At 45.6% G+C, this 18,149-nt stretch overlaps 1 protein-coding gene across 1 annotated transcript in view; it reads right to left on the reverse strand.

The window, feature by feature from the left end:
- The window catches only part of LOC143974144 (prostaglandin reductase 1-like), a 182,124-nt gene that overhangs the window by 92,140 nt on the left and 71,835 nt on the right, over positions 1–18,149 (reverse strand). Inside the window, exon 3 of the mRNA XM_077475258.1 lies at positions 13,493–13,538. Coding sequence (XP_077331384.1) covers positions 13,493–13,538 — 46 coding nt within the window. The remainder of the gene's footprint in view (positions 1–13,492; positions 13,539–18,149) is intronic.

An 18,149-nucleotide genomic window follows, 5' to 3' on the forward strand; every position in this document is an offset into this window, starting at 1 on the left:
TGAAGTACCAGCTCCCCCATCCTCATCGGGGTACACCCTACGTTTCTCTCTTACTTCTGGGTAGGCCCTCAAACAGCCTAGCAGCCAGATGTCCCCGGGATAGGCCTCAGGCTAAGGCCTAAGGCTTATGGCCTAGCAGCCCAGGGCAATATGACAGACATCCACCCAGACAGCCGTCCAGGTGGCACAGAACCCCAATCACCTGACTCCACCTAAATAAATAGGTTCTCCCAGCAGACCAAGGGATCCAAGAAAATCCCTGCCCTTTGGTTGAGACACCCCATTACTTCTTAATCTGTCCTTGCAATGCCCTTGTCTTATATAATGTCACTAAGTACCTGGCCACCTTGCAATAGAAGAGAGAAGTGCAGCAATTCCAGAATTAGGGTAAAATCAATTGACCTCCTAAATTTAACAGCATCCATGCCTAAACATCAGGGTGCTACATCCTCCCCCTGCATAGGAAACTATGTCTTGGAGTTTGCAGAAAAAAATAATTTGAGCTCTCAAGCCTGAGAGTGAATGTCCTGGCAAAAACTGACAGGTGGGGAAACATGAAAGGAATAAGGATAACAATACATGTAGCATACCACATGAAGTACACATGCATAACATATACATGAGCAAGTGGAAGTTCACACAAGGGCAAATAACAGACATATACAATTTTATTTGTGGCGTACCTCCCAAACAGGTAAGGGAATATTATGCAAACAGTAGTCTACATCCTAAGTATCTATCTATACACAAAAAAAACAAAAAGGTTAGAAGTGTTGTCCAAGTTGAAATTACTGTCTCTCCTTGTCCAAGGAAGACGCAATGGTTGCAGGAACACCTGAAAGAGAGAAACACAGACAGCAGAGAAATACATCCTATCCCTACGATAACACAGTGCAATATATACATAAGCGACTCTTACATAATTGTCCTCAGCCAAGAACAGCATAGCAGTGTATACCCTATAATTTGTCTATACACATATAAATGAAAGTGGGCCCCATTCTCATCCAAGAATGCCACCCTTTCCACAGTTATCCTATAGAACTTTCTTATTTCCTATCGGATAAACACATAATGTGAATAAAGGTCCACTCAGGTTGGCACTTCTCACACCACCTATTGGCCAGTATATGAAAACAACCCTGATTCTGGACAGTCCATCATCCAAAGTACAGTGCCTTGCGAACGTATTCTGCCCCCTTGAACTTTTCAACCTTTTGCCACATTTCAGGCTTCAAACAAAGATATAAAATTTTTATTTTTTGTGAAGAATCAACAACAAGTGGGACACAATTGTGAAGTGGAACGAAATCTATTGGATTTTTGAAACTTTAACGAATAAAAAAATTTAAAGTGGGGAGTACAAAATTATTCGGCCCCCTTGCGTTAATACTTTGTAGAGCCACCTTTTGCTGCGATTACAGCTGCAAGTCGCTTGGGGTATGTCTCTATCAGTTTTGCACATCGAGAGACTGAAATTCTTGCCCATTCTTCCTTGCAAAACAGCTCGAGCTCAGTGAGGTTGGTTGGAGAGCGTTTGTGAACAGCAGTTTTCAGCTCTTTCCACAGATTCTCGATTGGATTCAGGTCTGGACTTTGACTTGGCCATTCTAACACCTGGATACGTTTATTTGTGAGCCATTCCTTTGTAGATTTTGCTGTATGTTTGGGATCATTGTCTTGTTGGGAGATAAATCTCCGTCCCAGTTTCAGATCTTTTGCAGACTCCAACAGGTTTTCATCCAGAATGGTCCTGTATTTGGCTGCATCCATCTTCCCCTCAATTTTAACCATCTTCCCTGTCCCTGCTGAAGAAAGGCAGGCCCAAACCATGATGCTGCCACCACCATGTTTGACAGTGGGGATGGTGTGTTGAGGGTGATGAGCTGTGTTGCTTTTACGCCAAACATATTGTTTTGCATTATGGGTAAAAAGTTCGATTTTGGTTTCATCTGACCAGAGCACCTTCTTCCACATGTTTGGTGTGTGTCCCAGGTGGCTTGTGGCAAACTTTAGACGAGACTTTTTATGGATATCTTTGAGAAATGGCTTTCTTCTTGCCACTCTTCTATAAAGGCCAGATTTGTGCTGCGTACGACTGATTGTTGTCCTATGGACACACTCTCCCACCTCAGCTGTAGTTCTCTGCAGTTCATCCAGAGTGATCATGGGCCTCTTGAATGCATCTCTGATCAGTCTTCTCCTTGTCTGAGCTGAAAGTTTAGAGGGACGGCCAGGTCTTGGTAGATTTGCAGTGGTCCGATACTCCTTCCATTCCAAAATGATCGCTTGCACAGTACTCCTTGGGATGTTTAAAGCTTGGGAAATCTTTTTGTATCCAAATCCGGCTTTAAACTTCTCCACAACAGTATTACGGACCTGCCTGGTGTGTTCCTTGGTCTTCATGATGCTCTCTGCGCTTTCAACAGAACCCCAAGACTATCACAGAGCAGGTGCATTTATACAGAGACTTGATTACACACAGGTGGATTCTATTTATCACCATCAGTCATTTAGGACATCATTCAGAGATCCTCGCTGAACTTCTGGAGTGAGTTTGCTGCACTGAAAGTAAAGGGGCCGAATAATTTTGCACGCACCACTTTTCAGTTTTTTATTTGCTAAAAAAGTATAAAATATCCAATAGATTTCGTTCCACTTCACAATTGTGTCCCACTTGTTGGCGATTCTTCACAAAAAATAAAAATGTTATATCTTTATGTTTGAAGCCTGAAATGTGGCAAAAGGTTGAAAAGTTCAAGGGGGCCGAATACTTTCGCAAGGCACTGTATATGGTAAGAATTGTTGCATCTTTTTGCTACAGCCCATTTTATTTAGCCAACTAAATATCCCAGTGTCCTTGATGCTTCAGAGTCAATCAATATTTCCACTTGGGGTAGAACAACATTTCCCAGAAACTTCCTTTCTTCTTATGGATAACTCCGGAGACAGGTGGCACAGCTGCAATTAGGCAACAAGCAGCCATGCTATGGTGCAAGGGGCCGCACTTCTGAACACAGGTCCCCTTGCAATGGTAATCTCAGTCTGTCCGCATGACAGCCAGGGACTGAGAAAAGAGTTCCTCATAAGTTAAAGAACTAACCTGCTGAACGCAACATCACAGGTCACTTTTCAGAGGGAGACGCACTGGCATTTTCACAGTACTAGCCAGCACGACTCAAGTGGGCACTCCCTGTATCTGCCAGCAGTATTCAGTCCAGCACAGTCTAATACAATACAATACAGCGAACAGGAATGTTCACCACTAGCAAACATTTTCTGTACAAAAGAGGGAGGGGCTTTTCAGCATTGTGTCTTAATTCCCCAAAGTACACGTTTGTAATCCACATAGTGTCAGTGAAACAATTCAATATCTTCTACCAGTAATATCCGGGATCAGGTAACTTCAAGGACTCTCCTTTTGGCATTTACTGTAGTAATGAATGCTGAATGTCCTTCCTCGTATTACCGTCATCTTAGTTGGACAGTCATATTTATGAACAGGTAACAGTGAGGTTCTTAAGCTCGATCACTGGGCCATATGTCACGATAATAACCCTTTCAAAGAACACTTTAGGCAACTCTGCGGACTGCAACAGTACTTTTCTTCTATTAGCTTTGGGGAGATGAATAGTACAATTCAGACATTTTTATCCGCTACATCTCAACAATTTTATGCAACAGTCACTCTACTCACCCTGTGTATCATCAACTCCCTCTTGGCTCACCAGCTTCAGGCACCGCAGAGGCTGAAAATGAGACCGGCCATCCTTCTTTGTACGAGATGATCGGACATATTGAGCCAGATGAGTGAGAATTAGAGGGCTACAATCCTCGGTAACGGTGACACCCAGAGTGGCAGTTGAGACAAAGACAAGGTGTTGGTACCACTTGCTCCAGACTAGCAGTTACTGTAAAAAGCTCAGCACGAACAGTGGCATCGGGAACTGACACTTCCACTGCGGTCTCTATAGGAACACTAGACAGAGCGTGTTCCGATGGAGAAGAATCTGCCCAGGCAGAGACAGGCCTACCAGAATCAGCGGCGATGGTGCTGGATGTAGGTTCCTTCACAGTGACATACCTGTGGGCCCAATACACCCTCATTACCTGCGATGGCAGTGACGATCTGGCAGCCACCAATAGTAGTTCTCTACAGTGATAACATCAACTCCACGGGCACAAGAATACAGCAAAGCTGGAACATCATTGGCACACAATCTCCATGGCTGCAGAACTTTAAGAGCTATACAATGCTATCTTTCCTCTAGGTACCATCCGAAAACCTGTGTAGCACCCTCTACCAGAAGGTAGGTGCTAGTAAGGGCCTGCTTTACTAGGTTTGTTCAGCACAGACAAATTTAGGCAGGCCTATGCTGCAAGCTAGGCCTGTCTGATTTGATCTGGGGCTGGGAGGGGTTAGAGTAGCAGTGGGTGTGACCACCTGTGCTCCAGTCTGAGGCTGCTCCCCTGCTTAGAGGGAGAATGTTCTGGAAGAGGAGGCTGGGCCTAGAGCTGGAGTGGCAGGCAGCACATATGGGAGCCTTGACCAATCCCTAACTGCCATTGGCAAGGGGCGGGCCTCCTCTATAAGCTGAGGTCACATGCTGCTGAGGGGGATTAGTTGACTGGGTGATGAGCGGAATGGAGTGCTAGACTGCCGCAACATCACATCCCAGTCTGGGGGGGGGGGGGTGTAGCGATCACAGGAGGAGGCCCAAGGAGAACTGTGAGGGAACACTGCATCTACATGGTCATTGGCAATGTGTGTCACCACATGGTCGGTGGCAGGGAACTCCTGGAGCAGAGGGTCAGGAGAATCTGTCAGAACGCATGGTCCGGACAAATTCCTCATCAAGGCCTCAGGGCTGGAAGGTTGGTGTGTGTTACCACAGTAGATGGCTGGAGGTGCCAGGGATTCTGGAAGGAAACTCTGCTTCTACACGGTCACTAGCAGAGTCTTTATCATGCACACAGTGGATAGTGAAGAGTCCTGGATCAGAGAAGAGACTGTGGGGATGCGTGTCAAATCAGTGTGACCGGTAGTGATGGCCGAACGGTTCGCGGCAAATTTCGGCTGTTCGCGGTCTGCCCGTTCGGCGGACTATTGGCGCCGTTCGCCCGGCGGACTTCCGTGTTTACTGAGTAAAAGAACTTAGACCTATGATGACACATCCATCATGGGGTACAGGATAGCCAATTGAGACATTACAGCACATGGACACTTGGACATTCCCCCTAACTTATAAATACACCCGATCCGGCAGCCATTTTACATTCTTTCTTCTGTCACTATAGGGAGAGGTTGCTGTGTGGAGCAGGGAGAGATTGCAGTGACCCAAATCGCTAGCTATTTGGTACACAAAAGTTCTTTTCAGGACTGATATAGGTGTTAGGTGTATATAGGATTGCTGTGCTACTGATTGTTGCAGCAGCCTGAGTGTCTTGTCAGTTTAGAGAAAGGGACAGGACGGTGTGTCTGCTGTAGGGACAGTCAGTTTAGTCATCATTAGCTGTTACTATCAGGTCCACAAAAGTGCTATTCCAGTTATTGTTCCAGTAGCCTCTGTTTTGTCAGTTTATATAGGGACAGGCAGGAAGCAGTGTGTGAGGCAGTGAGGGTCAGTTTAATCAGTAGCTGTTACTATATTAGGTCCACAAAGGTTCTTTTCAGGACTGGTATCAGTGGTATGGCAATAGGCTTGTACACATATAATATTCTTTCTTCCAAATATAGAAAGAATATTATACTTGACTGCTGCCCTTCTGCTGCAGTCTGCTAATCAGTCACAACCTACTTGTTCCACAAAGCTCCTTATAAGGACTGGTAATAACCTGGTGTAGGGTGCTATAGTACATAGGGTTGAGTGAGGTACAGTCTGCCATTCTATAAGGACTGGTATAGGTCCACAGTACATAGGGTTGAGGTGCACTACTGCTGACCGCTGCCCTATACTGCAGCAGTCCTTCATCGGTATAGGGACTGACGTACAGTCTGCTAATCACTCACACACAACCTACTTGTTCCACAAAGGTCCTTATAAGGACTGGTAAGGTATAGGGTACTACAGTACATAGGGTTGAGTGAGGTACAGTCTGCCATTCTATAAGGACTGGTATAGGTCCACAATACATAGGGTTGAGGTGCACTACTGCTGACCGCTGCCCTATACTGCAGCAGTCCATCAGTATAGGGACTGACGTACAGTCTGCTAATCAGTCACACACAACCTACTTGGTCCACAAAGGTCCTTATAAGGACTGGTAACTTGGTCTGTCTAGGGTGCTACAGTACATAGGGTTGAGTGAGGTACAGTCTGCCATTCTATAAGGACTGGTATAGGTCCACAGTACATAGGGTTGAGGTGCACTACTGCTGACCGCTGCCCTATACTGCAGCAGTCCTTCATCGGTATAGGGACTGAGAGTTTTGTCACAGGGTCATTTAAAAAATGACAGGCAGAGGAAGAGGCAGGCCCTTCCGCAGGGGTGGTAGGGGTAGGGCAGGAGCAACAGGCTTGAGCCAAAGTGGGAAGTTGCAGAAGGTGTGTTCAATTACTTTAAAGGACGCACCAGACTTGGTTGAGTGGCTCGCTCAGCCTTACTCTTCTGCACCCTCCTCATCCTCCCGATCTACACCCTCTTCTTCACTCTCTGCTATGTGCACCCCCAAAGACACTACCACCAACAACACCACCACCACCACATACCTTCCGCTTGAGTCACAGGAATTATTTTCCGATCCATATCAAGACATTTGTGAAGCGCAGCCACTCTTGGTATTGGATCAGGAAGAGGAGGCAGCAACAACCGCTACTCAGCAGTCTGACGACAGTACCCAGATCAGCCCAAGGCGGAGGTTGGTCCCCGGTGTTGCTGCCTACTCCGAGATCTCTACTTATAGCGGTGGGGAAGGTGACATCGATGACGTGTCTAGTGATGTCACGTGGGTGCCCACAAGAGAGGAAGAGGAGGGGAGTTCAGAGGGAGATATGGACCAGCAGATAGGGAGGAGAAGCAGGAATAACTTACATTGTACAGGAGGGACAAAGCAGACTGCAAATGTATCAGGAGCGAGTCATCGACCATGTACAGTCACATCTGGCACTCCCAGGACAATGGCACATGGCTCCGCAGTGTGGGCTTTTTTTAACGTGTCCGCTGCTGACAATAGCGTTGCCATCTGCAATCTTTACAGTCAACGCATTAGTCGCGGTAAGCCCAACACTCACCTAGGGACGACCGCCTTAAGAAGGCACATGAGCAGCCATCACCGAGCCGAGTGGGAGCAACGGAACACACAAAGCCACACTCCAGGCTCTCACCGTCCAGCCTCGTCTTCTATTTCTCCTTCTCCTCTCTCCTCACAATTGTCCTCCACTCCACCTTCCATCATGCCAAGCTCACGTTTTTCTGCAAAAAGGCAGGCTTCCGTGGTCCTAATGTTCGAGCATAAAAAAATGATGACGCCGGATAACCCTCTTGCCCAACGGTTGATGGCTGGCTTGTCAGAACTCATAGCCCACCAACTATTGCCATATAAACTGGTGGACTCGGAGGCCTTTCGCAAATTTGTGGCCATTGGAACACCACAATGGAAGGTCCCAGGAAGGAAGTATTTCTCAGAGAAGGGCATCCCAGAGCTATATGGCCATGTTCAGTGGCAAGTGAATGTATCTCTGGCACACAGTGTTGGTGCCAAGATACATCTGATCACAGACACGTGGTCTAGCAAACACGGGCAGGGAAGGTATATCACTTTTACTGCCCACTGGGTGAACCTTCTGACGGCCGTCAAGCATGTAACCTGTGGCACCCGTGTAGATTTTGTTTTACCGCCATGGATTGCATGCAGGCCTGACTCTTCTTCTCCTCCTCTATCCTCCTCCCTCTCCTCCTCAGCTGACTCCTCCTTTTCCGCTGCTAGCGTCTCTTCTGCTGCGCCACCCAAGCTCCCCAGAACCTATTCGACATGCCAGGTGAGACGTTGCCATGCCGTGCTGCGTCTGTTGTGCCTGGAAGCCAAGAGCCACACTGGCCCGGCACTCCTTTCAGCTTTGCGTTCACAGGCAGATCAGTGGCTAACACCGATCAATTTGACAGTTGGTAAAGTGGTGTGTGACAACGGTGCCAATCTGCTTAGCGCATTGAAACAGGGCAAAATCACGCACGTGCCATGCATGGCACACGTCTTAAACTTGGTCGTGCAGCGATTCCTTGTCAAATACCCTGGGGTCCAGGACATCTTGCAGCAGGCAAGGAAAATCTCGGCCCATTTCAGAAGATCACGGCGACACAATCTGCCGGTCAGACGTCTTATTTGCGATTGCCCGACGCGATGGAACTCAACCTTCTATATGCTCGATAGGCTGCTCCAGCAGAAACGTGCAGTTAACGTCTACCTGTATGAACTCTGCGGCAGAACCGGTTCTGGGGAGCTGGGGGTTTTTTCACCGTGCCAGTGGCTGCTCATGCACGATGCATGCAGACTTCTGCGCCCATTTGAGGAGATCACCAAACTGGTTAGTCGCAGCCATGGCGCCATCAGTGACATGGTACCTTATGCCTTCTTTATGGAGCGTGCATTGCGTCGTGTCATTGATCAAGCTGTGGAGGAGCAGGAGCAGGAAGATGAGGAAGTCGCAATGCTGGATGAATTCCCAGGGGGGGCTACTCTATCTGAGACAAGTCAACAACAGGAGTCTGAAGAGGAGTCAGAGGAGGATGGTGCCGGGGCGGATGAGGAGGAGCAAGAAGAGCATGCTTTAAACCTTTCTGGGATCCCTGTTGTGCGTGGATGGGGAGAGGAGAATGAAGAGGACGACATTATCCTGGATGATGAGCAGGAGCCAGGCCACCACACCGCTTCCAGTTTAGTGCAAATGGGGGCCTTCATGCTCCAGTGTTTTAATAGGGACCCCTGTATAAAAAGCATAAGGGTCAAGGACCAGTACTGGGTGGCAACGTACTTAGACCCCCGGTACAAACACAAAATGGCGGAAATGTTACCGCCGTCACAGAGGCCTTGCTTCGAGAAATGCTGCATTCTGCCTTTGCGTGCGCTGGCAGAGGAGCAATTCCCACTCCCAGAGAAGGAGTTGCGGGTACCGATCCAACAGCGCCTGCAAGAAGAGGCCGGTTTGAAGATGTGTTGGTGACTTCGGATGTGAGGTCATTCTTTCAGCCGACCCATCGACAAGTGTCATCCGGATCCAGCATCAGGGAACGCCTAGACCGTCAGGTGTCCGACTACATCGGGTTAACGGCCGATGTGGACGCTCTGAGGAGTGATGAACCCCTGGACTACTGGGTGGGCAGGCTTGACCTCTGGCTAGAGCTTGCCCAATTTGCAATCCAACTGTTGGCTTGCCCCTCATCCAGTGTCCTGTCAGAAAAGGACGTTCAGCACAGCAGGGGGGATCGTGACCGATAAGCGTACTGGCCTAGCTCACGACAGTGTTAACTACCTCACATTTCTAAAAATGAATGAGGCATGGATCTCGGAAGAATTCAACACATGTGACCAGTAGACCATGTATATGTCTATAAACAATTTTTTTATTCGAGCACAGAGACTTTCTTTCTTCATTTGGCTCACTTCCTTGTCCAAAAAAAGCACACTGTACTATATGCCCGTACCCTAATCTTTGAAGAGGTTGAGCGGTGTCATATTTCTACTGGGGCTGCTTATTATGAGGGGCTTCCACCATCCCTGTGCTGTGCTGACATCCTCCTGGGGCTGTACCTCTGCTGTGCATATTATGAGGGGCTCCCACCATCCCTGTGCTGTGCTGACTTCCTCCTGGGGCTGTACCTCTGCTGTGCATATTTTGAGGTGCTCCCACCATCCCTGTGCTATGCTCATTATGAGGGGCTCCCACCATCCCTGTGTTGTGCTGACTTACTCTTGGGGCTGCTTATTATGAGGGGCTCCCACCATCCCTGTGCTATGCTCATTATGAGGGGCTCCCACCATCCCTGTGCTATGCTCATTATGAGGGGCTCCCACCATCCCTGTGCTATGCTCATTATGAGGGGCTCCCACCATCCCTGTGCTATGCTCATTATGAGGGGCTCCCACCATCCCTGTACTATGCTGACTTCCTCCTGGGGCTGCTTACTGCGCAGGTGTCAGTTCTGTATATCATGGTGCTGATGTCAGTACTCTCTATCACGGTGCTGCTGTCAGTGCTGTATATCACGGTGCTGGTGTGAGTGCTTTATGTCACGCTGCTGATGTCAGTGCTCTCTATCACGGTGCTGTTGTCAGATCACTCCATCACGGTGCAGGTGTCATTGCTGTATGTCACGCTGCTGATGTCAGTGCTCTCTATCACGGTGCTGTTGTCAGATGATTATCACGGTGCAGGTGTCATTGCTGTATCTCACGCTGCTGGTGATCATCTCCTGCACCCTCTTTGCCTACCCTGGTCCCTGACCTTCCCTCTCCTCCATTGCCTTCATGCGCTCCACAGTCCTGAATTGTCACAACAATTTCCCATATAAAAAAAGAATGCTTGTAGTTGTCGATCCCAGATTCACCTCATACATGTGTTATGTCATTGGCCATGTGGTGCACAGCTATTAATTATTTTGTGGCTGCAAATTTGACCTGTAGGTTTGTGAAGTTCGCCTCCCATTGACGTCAATGGGGCCCGCCGCGAACACTCTGGTTCGCGAACTATCAGCCGCGTTCGCGAAACGTCCCGTCGGAAGTTCGTCCATCACTAGTGACTGGCTGGCACATGGTTTGCAAGTTGGACTGGCTGGGAGCAGTAGTCCATTTCCTAGAACATAGACTTTTACATACTAGGCCTCTGGGGAGAGGTTCTGCAGGCCTCAGGCTTAGTAGCAGCGAGTCACCAGAGCCAGTAGAGGGGCTTATTCAGAGTGAGTTCTTCATACCCATTAGAAGAGGATGTGTTATACCTTAAACATAATTACAAGTTGTGCAGGAGGAAACCAAGTGTGCAAGAGGAAGCAAGTTTTGGGCAGGTGGTGAAGAGAACTAAGACCATTACTTTTACATGGTCATAAGTGATGTTTCTGTCCCTCACACAGTGACAGATAGAGATCTCTTAGGAACAGTAGTCTGCATGGAGATGCAGAGGGAGCAATAGTCTCCATGGAGATGCAGAGGGAGTAACAGTCTGCAGGGAGCTGCAGGATAAGATTTCTACTTAGTCAAGTATGCACATTCAATCTTCAGGCTCTAACTATGATCAAAGTAAATGAAATCTGTAAATATGATGCCAATGATTAATTCTATGGGCATCCCATATCGCAATCCCTATTCAAGTCGTACCCCCCAATAAAACAACAAAAACAAAGCTTGCAAAAGACTGTTCATTGTCTCTGGAAAGGATGCATGAAGTCTGGCAGTGGGGTGATTTGGCGGATTGTGTGTCAGTGGTGCTAACACCATGTCTACACCCGTATCTAATCGTCTCTCCGGAGGCAAAGAAACTGGCAATTTCCCGTGGGTCATATTCAGCTGATATAGGATGGGGGGCCTCAAACCTAGGGGCTCTCTGATGTGCCATGTTTCCCTTGAAGCCACGAGGTTCCAGCATGCGGACCCAAGATGGCATCCTCAGCAGCAATGAGTGCTCCTCTGCAGAGCGGGGGATCCTCCCCCTGCCAATGGATTGGTGCAGATACTTTCTTGAAGTTTTAGCGCCTGCCTTTTTCCTTCTGCACACCACCAAATCTGTAACAGGTCTGTTTTAACCCTAGCAGCGCTGGTGGAAAGTATCAAAAGACCAGGCTGGTACTCCCATGGGCACTGAGGCTTGTTTGTTCTTCCCCATGTTGTTAGAATGCATAATAACAGTGTATATACAAGTAAAGATGTTACTTGCCACTTTCCCATGGAGCCAGACAAAATCCCGATGTAACCGGTTGATATGGTGGACTGCTGCAGGAACATCGCCTTTGCCCCAAGTTGGGCACCAAATGTGGCGAGGTCCTGAGCCCCCAGAGGCTTAATGGTGACCACCAGAGTTAGGGACAGCTGACATCCTTCTGTGTAGAGTGGGTTACAAGGCATGGTGGGTGTAATGCAAGGTAGATTGATGGGCGCCAGACACTTTAATGCAAAGAGATTTATTGTCTCTTGAACAGAACTATGGGAGAGAGGGTTAGGGCCAGGACACCCTTTAGTGGATGCAATGATAATTGGCAGACTCTGAGACTTCTATAGACAGACAGCCATGCAGGGAAAGCATCCAGCTAGACACCATGAGTAGGACTGCTGTCTCCTATGGCAATAATCTTGTAACCGTTTCTAACAAAGGTTGCAATGAACTCTTTCACTTCTTCTACAATCTCCCATTGTAAAACTTCTCTCAGCTGAGCTCCTGGTCTTTTACTAGACTAACAGATCCACTCGCCACTGGATACCCTGAGTGCTTCCAATCTTCTCACTCAGTATCTTCCTCAAGCGTCACCCCTGTGTCCCTGCTGGGTCCCTAGCTTTCACTCACAAATACTCCTCAAGCATCACCCCCCTGGCCTGCTTGGTCCCTGACTTGGCAAACAATGCTCTGCAAGCGTCACCTCCACTGGCTGGATCCCTGGCTGGGCACTTGCTGTAGTTTTCCCAATTCTTCACCATCCCCGGCTGGTGAGAATACTGCTCTGGTACTTGCTTTAGCTACTGACAGTGGTCTACGGTAACAAGGTTGATGGTCCCTTAGTGATGACAGCTTACCTTCTACCTCTGACTACACCAGTTCTCCGGCCAGCAGAACCATTACTTCTGGTTGGACTGCAAGCCTGCAGTCCCAACCCTACGCTGCTCTCTTGTCTCTGAATAGGCCCTCAGACAACCTAGCAGCCAGATGTCCCTGGGATAGGCCTAAGGCTTATGGCCTAGCAGCCCAGGGCAATACGACACCCAGACTCTGATCACCTGACTCTACCCAAATAAGTAGGTTCTCCCAGAAGGCCAAGGGACCCAAGAAAATCCTTGCCCATTGGCTGAGACACCCCATTCATTCAGGTACCCAGTCACCTAGCGACAGAAGATAGAAGTGCAGCAATTCCAGAATTAGGGTGAAATCAATTGACCTCCTAACAATTGGCCAAGGCAGCTGCCTAGCAACTACAGTACATTTAACAGCATCTCTGCCTAAACATCAGGGTGCTACATCATAAAACCTTTGTAAACCTCACACGTATCAATAACTGTAGGTACTATCAGTGTGGGTCATTACTTCCAACAGCAGAAGGAACAATCAACCAGCAACTCCTTCAGGGGTAGTGTTACATTCACATGTGCAGTTGTTCAGAGGAAAGAACCTTATCACTTGGTAGAAGTGCACCACTTTCCAGTTTTTCTACAGAATGACTACTCCGTTATAAAACATCTGATATATCTGACTGATATACCTAGTTAACTTAACAATACTCTGATCTTACCACATAAGAGGCCTGCTTAGGTCCTTCTGATAGTTAATTGAAAAAAACGTTCTCAGTTAATATAATTTACCTCATGTACGGGTCCACAGTCAAACACACTGATTCCAACATCAATTCTAAGATAAAAAAAAAAAAGAAGATTTGTATAAAAATTCCAATTCAATTTATATAAGACTTGCACAAATTCATATAATTTTGGTTCAAGGAACACAGCTTAGTAAAAAGAAAAATAAAGACTGCGCTAAACCTAAATCTACACTAGTGCAACTAAAAATCGCTGCAGCTCAGTTTTACAAGATACACGTAAACACAATAAGATCACAAAAGGAAAAAGCCACACACATGCATAAATACTATAAATAAATTAAATATAAACTCCTATGAGTGATTAATTGATTGCAATAATAGTGAGAAAAATTGATCTACCCCTCTAATAAATCAAACATAACATAACTTATAAAAAGAATTATAACAAGTGTTAATAATGAAGTGATAAAAAAAAGTCCAACAAATGAAAAATAGTCCAGTGAGAACTTAATACCTAAATTGATGAAAAGTAAAAATTCGTGAAAAAAAAAAAAATTTTTAAATTTAAATAAATGTTTTTTTATCAATTTAGGTATTTATTAAGTTCTCACTGGATTATTTTTCATTTATTGGACTTTATCACTTCACTGGGATTTTTCTAATTTCATTATTAACACTTGTTATTTATAATTCTTTTTATAAATTATGTTATGTTTGATTTATTAAAGGGGTAGATCAATTTTTCTCACTATTATTGCAATCAATTAAGTAATCACTCAAGCTTACTTGAGAAGAAACCATAGATCTCTGGATGTGCAATATGACATTGTTTGTTCAGGTTAAAAAAAAGGCACAAGTCAATCTAGTTCAATGAATGGAACAAAACAATAAATACATTGAAAACCCCATATACTGAACCCTAAACCCAGTTGATTGAGAGGGAGGCAAAAAACCCATGGCTTCATTTTCTCAATGAATGCCATGTACACGCGATTGGAAATTTGGCCAGCAAAAGACAGATGAGAGCTTTTGGTCGGAAAATGCGACCATGTGTATGCTCCATTCGACTTTTGCTGGCCAAATTCCCGCCAGCAAAAGATTGAGAGCAGGTTCTCAATTTTCCGAGCCGATCGTTTGTAGCAATTCCAACACGCAAAATTCTGCGCATGCTCGGAAGCATTGAACTTCATTTTCTCGGCTCGTCTTAGTGTTGTATGTCACTGCGTTTTTGACATTCGAAAGTTCAGAGAATGTTTGTGTGACCGTGTGTATGCAAGCCAAACTTGAGCGGAATTCCGTCGGAATAACCATCCAAGATTTTTCAGATGGAAAATCTGCTCGTGTGTACGTGGCATAAGGGTAAAAAATGTCCTCCCTGATCCCTAAGGCAATTGGATACTGGAAAGACAATTTCTGGTGTTATTACCTATAAACATTTAATAGCTAATTAATTGTTCTGTGCATTCATAACATCCAGCATTCAACTCAGCTGGCTAAAACTAGTTCTTGAGGGAACCTATTTCACAGCTTTTACTGTGAAGATAGCTTTCTGTATTCATAGCAGAAACCTTTTTTCCTCCAGTCGCAAACCATGCCCTTTGGCCCTTGTAATTAAGATTAGTTCACACCTGGGCAATTTGAAACATTGGTGAAATTGCCGCAATTCTTCCCACGATTCCAAATTGCTGGACACAGGTGATATGCCCTTCTTAATGGCACCCCAATCGTGCTGTGATTTTGCAGTGATAAACAGCACTGCAATCGCAACAAAAAGGAGTAGGAGCTACTTCTGAATGTCAGTGCCCCACATTGCGATTTGCTGTGATTGCAGCGGGACATATAGTGTCAAAAACGTGTCGCAATTGGGGTGCCATTAAGAAGTAATGACATTGCACACGCATCTCGCGATTTGTCACAATTTGGAATCGCAAGCAGCATTGCGGTGATTCCGCCCATGATTCAAATTGTCCAGGTGTGAACGGAGTCTAAAAGTGAATAACATTATGTAAGAATGAATAAACTATATAACTGAATTTTGCACAAAGTTCACTTTATGTAGCATTTATTCAAGGTGATCATATTCCCTCCTAAATACCCATACTCAAGGGAGAATAAATTCAGTTTGGCTAATCTTTCCTTATACCTGAGGTCCTTCATGCCTCTTACTAAGGTGCTTTGGGTTGCGGTGCCATTTATTCAGGATGCCCTCCCCTACGCATTTGTATGGTAGTTGCCAATGCAAGGCAAAATGCATTTTTATTGTATTAGAGCTACACTGCTGCCACATTCAAACTTAATAAGCTGTCCTCACACAGCATACCATAATGATAATGCAACACATAGCATGAATGGTCCCCAAAAGCTTTCTGCCTTGAGATGCCTGCACATGAGTATTTTTCATACAATTTCTCAAGCACCCCAAGTGCCCTCTTTACTCTCCATTGGTTCTTGAACATGATGGACAACCCGGTGGGCAAAAGAAAGTTAGAAAAGAAATGGAAAATGTAATTAACAGAGCCTTAGGGATGATATGTGTGGGAGAGGACCCTGTGATGTCAATGCAGCCACCTTATGCACCTATGTCTGCTGTTAAGACTATATGCCATTCATCCCAGCGCTGGAGTTACAGTGCTACTTGTGCGAGTATCCATTTTTATGAATAAATAAAGTATTTTTAGCTACACAGTGTGCACTATATACTTTTTTATTGGTTCTTTATGGTACCACGGTTGGGAGTAACAACGTGCGGCTTTTGTGGTTGGACATCATATCCCATTCATCTGTCTATTCAAGCCTCCATCTGTGACCACTTTAAGTGGTGAATGCCTGTTTGACCCATCTGTTAACTCAGAGGTCCAGTAATTGAGGTGAGCGGTTTGGCTAGCTGGTGGAGGAATCACGGATTGATTGTGTCTGTGAGCACCCTTATCACCGCTGAGGAGATCTTGTCTGTCAACTCTCATATTAATTTTTTCCTTCACCAAAGGGGACTTTCAATATTTTATGCTATAAGCAACGTGTTTGTTTGGTCTTTCATAAATTACTAGCGCTGCACTGTTATTTTGTGATCATTAACAGAGCCTCACTTTTTTTGCATGAAAAAACATGTTTGTGGGGCGCATGTGCGGATGCCTAGGAGGATGGTAATGCCGGCTTAGAGCTCTCCTGTGACAAACGCGCCGGAGGACTACAGGTCGCAGAAGTCCCTAATTCTTCACAAAACGAGAGAAAAACCTACTACTAAGACTCTGGCACATATAAGGAAGGTTTTAAAGGGTACAAAAGCTACATTTAAAAGCGGAATAAGCAAAGAGAAATTGCCTCAGCCGTCTTCCAAGATGGTGGCGGCAGTCTCCTCACAGCCTTATTCTTCACAGCAGGCTAAATCTCCTAAATCCAATATAAACACTACAGAAAATATTGAAGACTCTGACTCTGATTGTGGTGATAGAGTTAGAGATACGTGTAGATGATATTGAAAGTCAAACTCAGCACTACATTTCTGAATTTAATAGTCTCAAATAAGAGAATGTCATATTTCAGTCACGTTTAGAGGACCAGGAGAATAGGGACCGAAGGGCCAACTTGAGGATCAGGGGAATTCCAGAGACTGTCATGGATGTGAATGCCACTGATTGCTTTATTTCAGGAATTGCACCCTAGTATCCCTGTGGAGAGATTAGAAATGGACAGAGGGACATAATTGCCAAGCTGCACTGTTTTCGTACAAAAGAACAATTGTTGGCAGCAGCAAGAGAAAAGGGTTCCCTAATGTTCCAAGGACAAGTATAGCAACTCTTCTCAGATTTATCTCCTATTACAGTGGCTAAAAGGCGAGCTCTTAAACCGCAGCTACAAATACTTCAACAGCACCAGATCACTTATCATTGGGGGTTTCCTTTCTCTCAAATTCACACATCTGGAAACCAGATATGTATGTCGCTCTTCAGAGGACTTACAGTAAGCCTTGGTCGAATTAGGTCTTGCAGATCAAACCACAATTAAAGACCAATCCTGCAGAGGATCAGCCTCCAGGTCCCCTCAACAAAACACTGCAACCAGCTCTAAGTCATCTACTCCTTCTTGCCATAATCAGCATATATATTTTTCTCCTCTTTGATGCATTTCATCTTTTTCAGAACCACAGGATTCCACTTTTTCTGAAACAACTTATTTTTCAGTTGCTAATTTTTTCAACGTTGTGGCCCTTTGTCTTACAATTCTTTGCTGGCCCTCTTCTATAAAAAACTTTCATTTATCTACTGCTTATTTACTTAAATTTCACTCCCTTTTTTTCTCCCTCTCTCATATCAGTTAAAGATACTTATGTGGTCATTTCCTGAGGTTATGGTCTTGATAGTTTTCCAACAACCCCCCCCCCTTTTTTTTGTATAATATATATACAGTTACTATGATAATATAGATGCTTTTTGTATAGTTCCTGTGGTTCTCTGGTGGGTGGTTTGTCACTTTAGGAACTACTTGTTGCCCTTTTGCCATCCTCAGACCCTTGCTTTTATTATGTCAGACTCTGATGGCTGTGGAGCCCCTGGGAGTCCTTTGTTCACTCCCAGGAGTTGCTCACATACCCTAGTGATTTCTTATCGCATTAACTCAGTTTTTTTCATATTAGGGTTATTCTACCAAGCTATGTTCTTTATTCTATTCTTTCTTCCCTTCTTTTTTCTCTCAAGGTGGTG

This window comes from Lithobates pipiens, unplaced genomic scaffold (assembly GCF_037356315.1).
Source record: "Lithobates pipiens isolate NorthernLeopardFrog02 unplaced genomic scaffold, aLitPip1_a1.2 Scaffold_13, whole genome shotgun sequence".
NCBI lineage: Eukaryota > Metazoa > Chordata > Amphibia > Anura > Ranidae > Lithobates > Lithobates pipiens.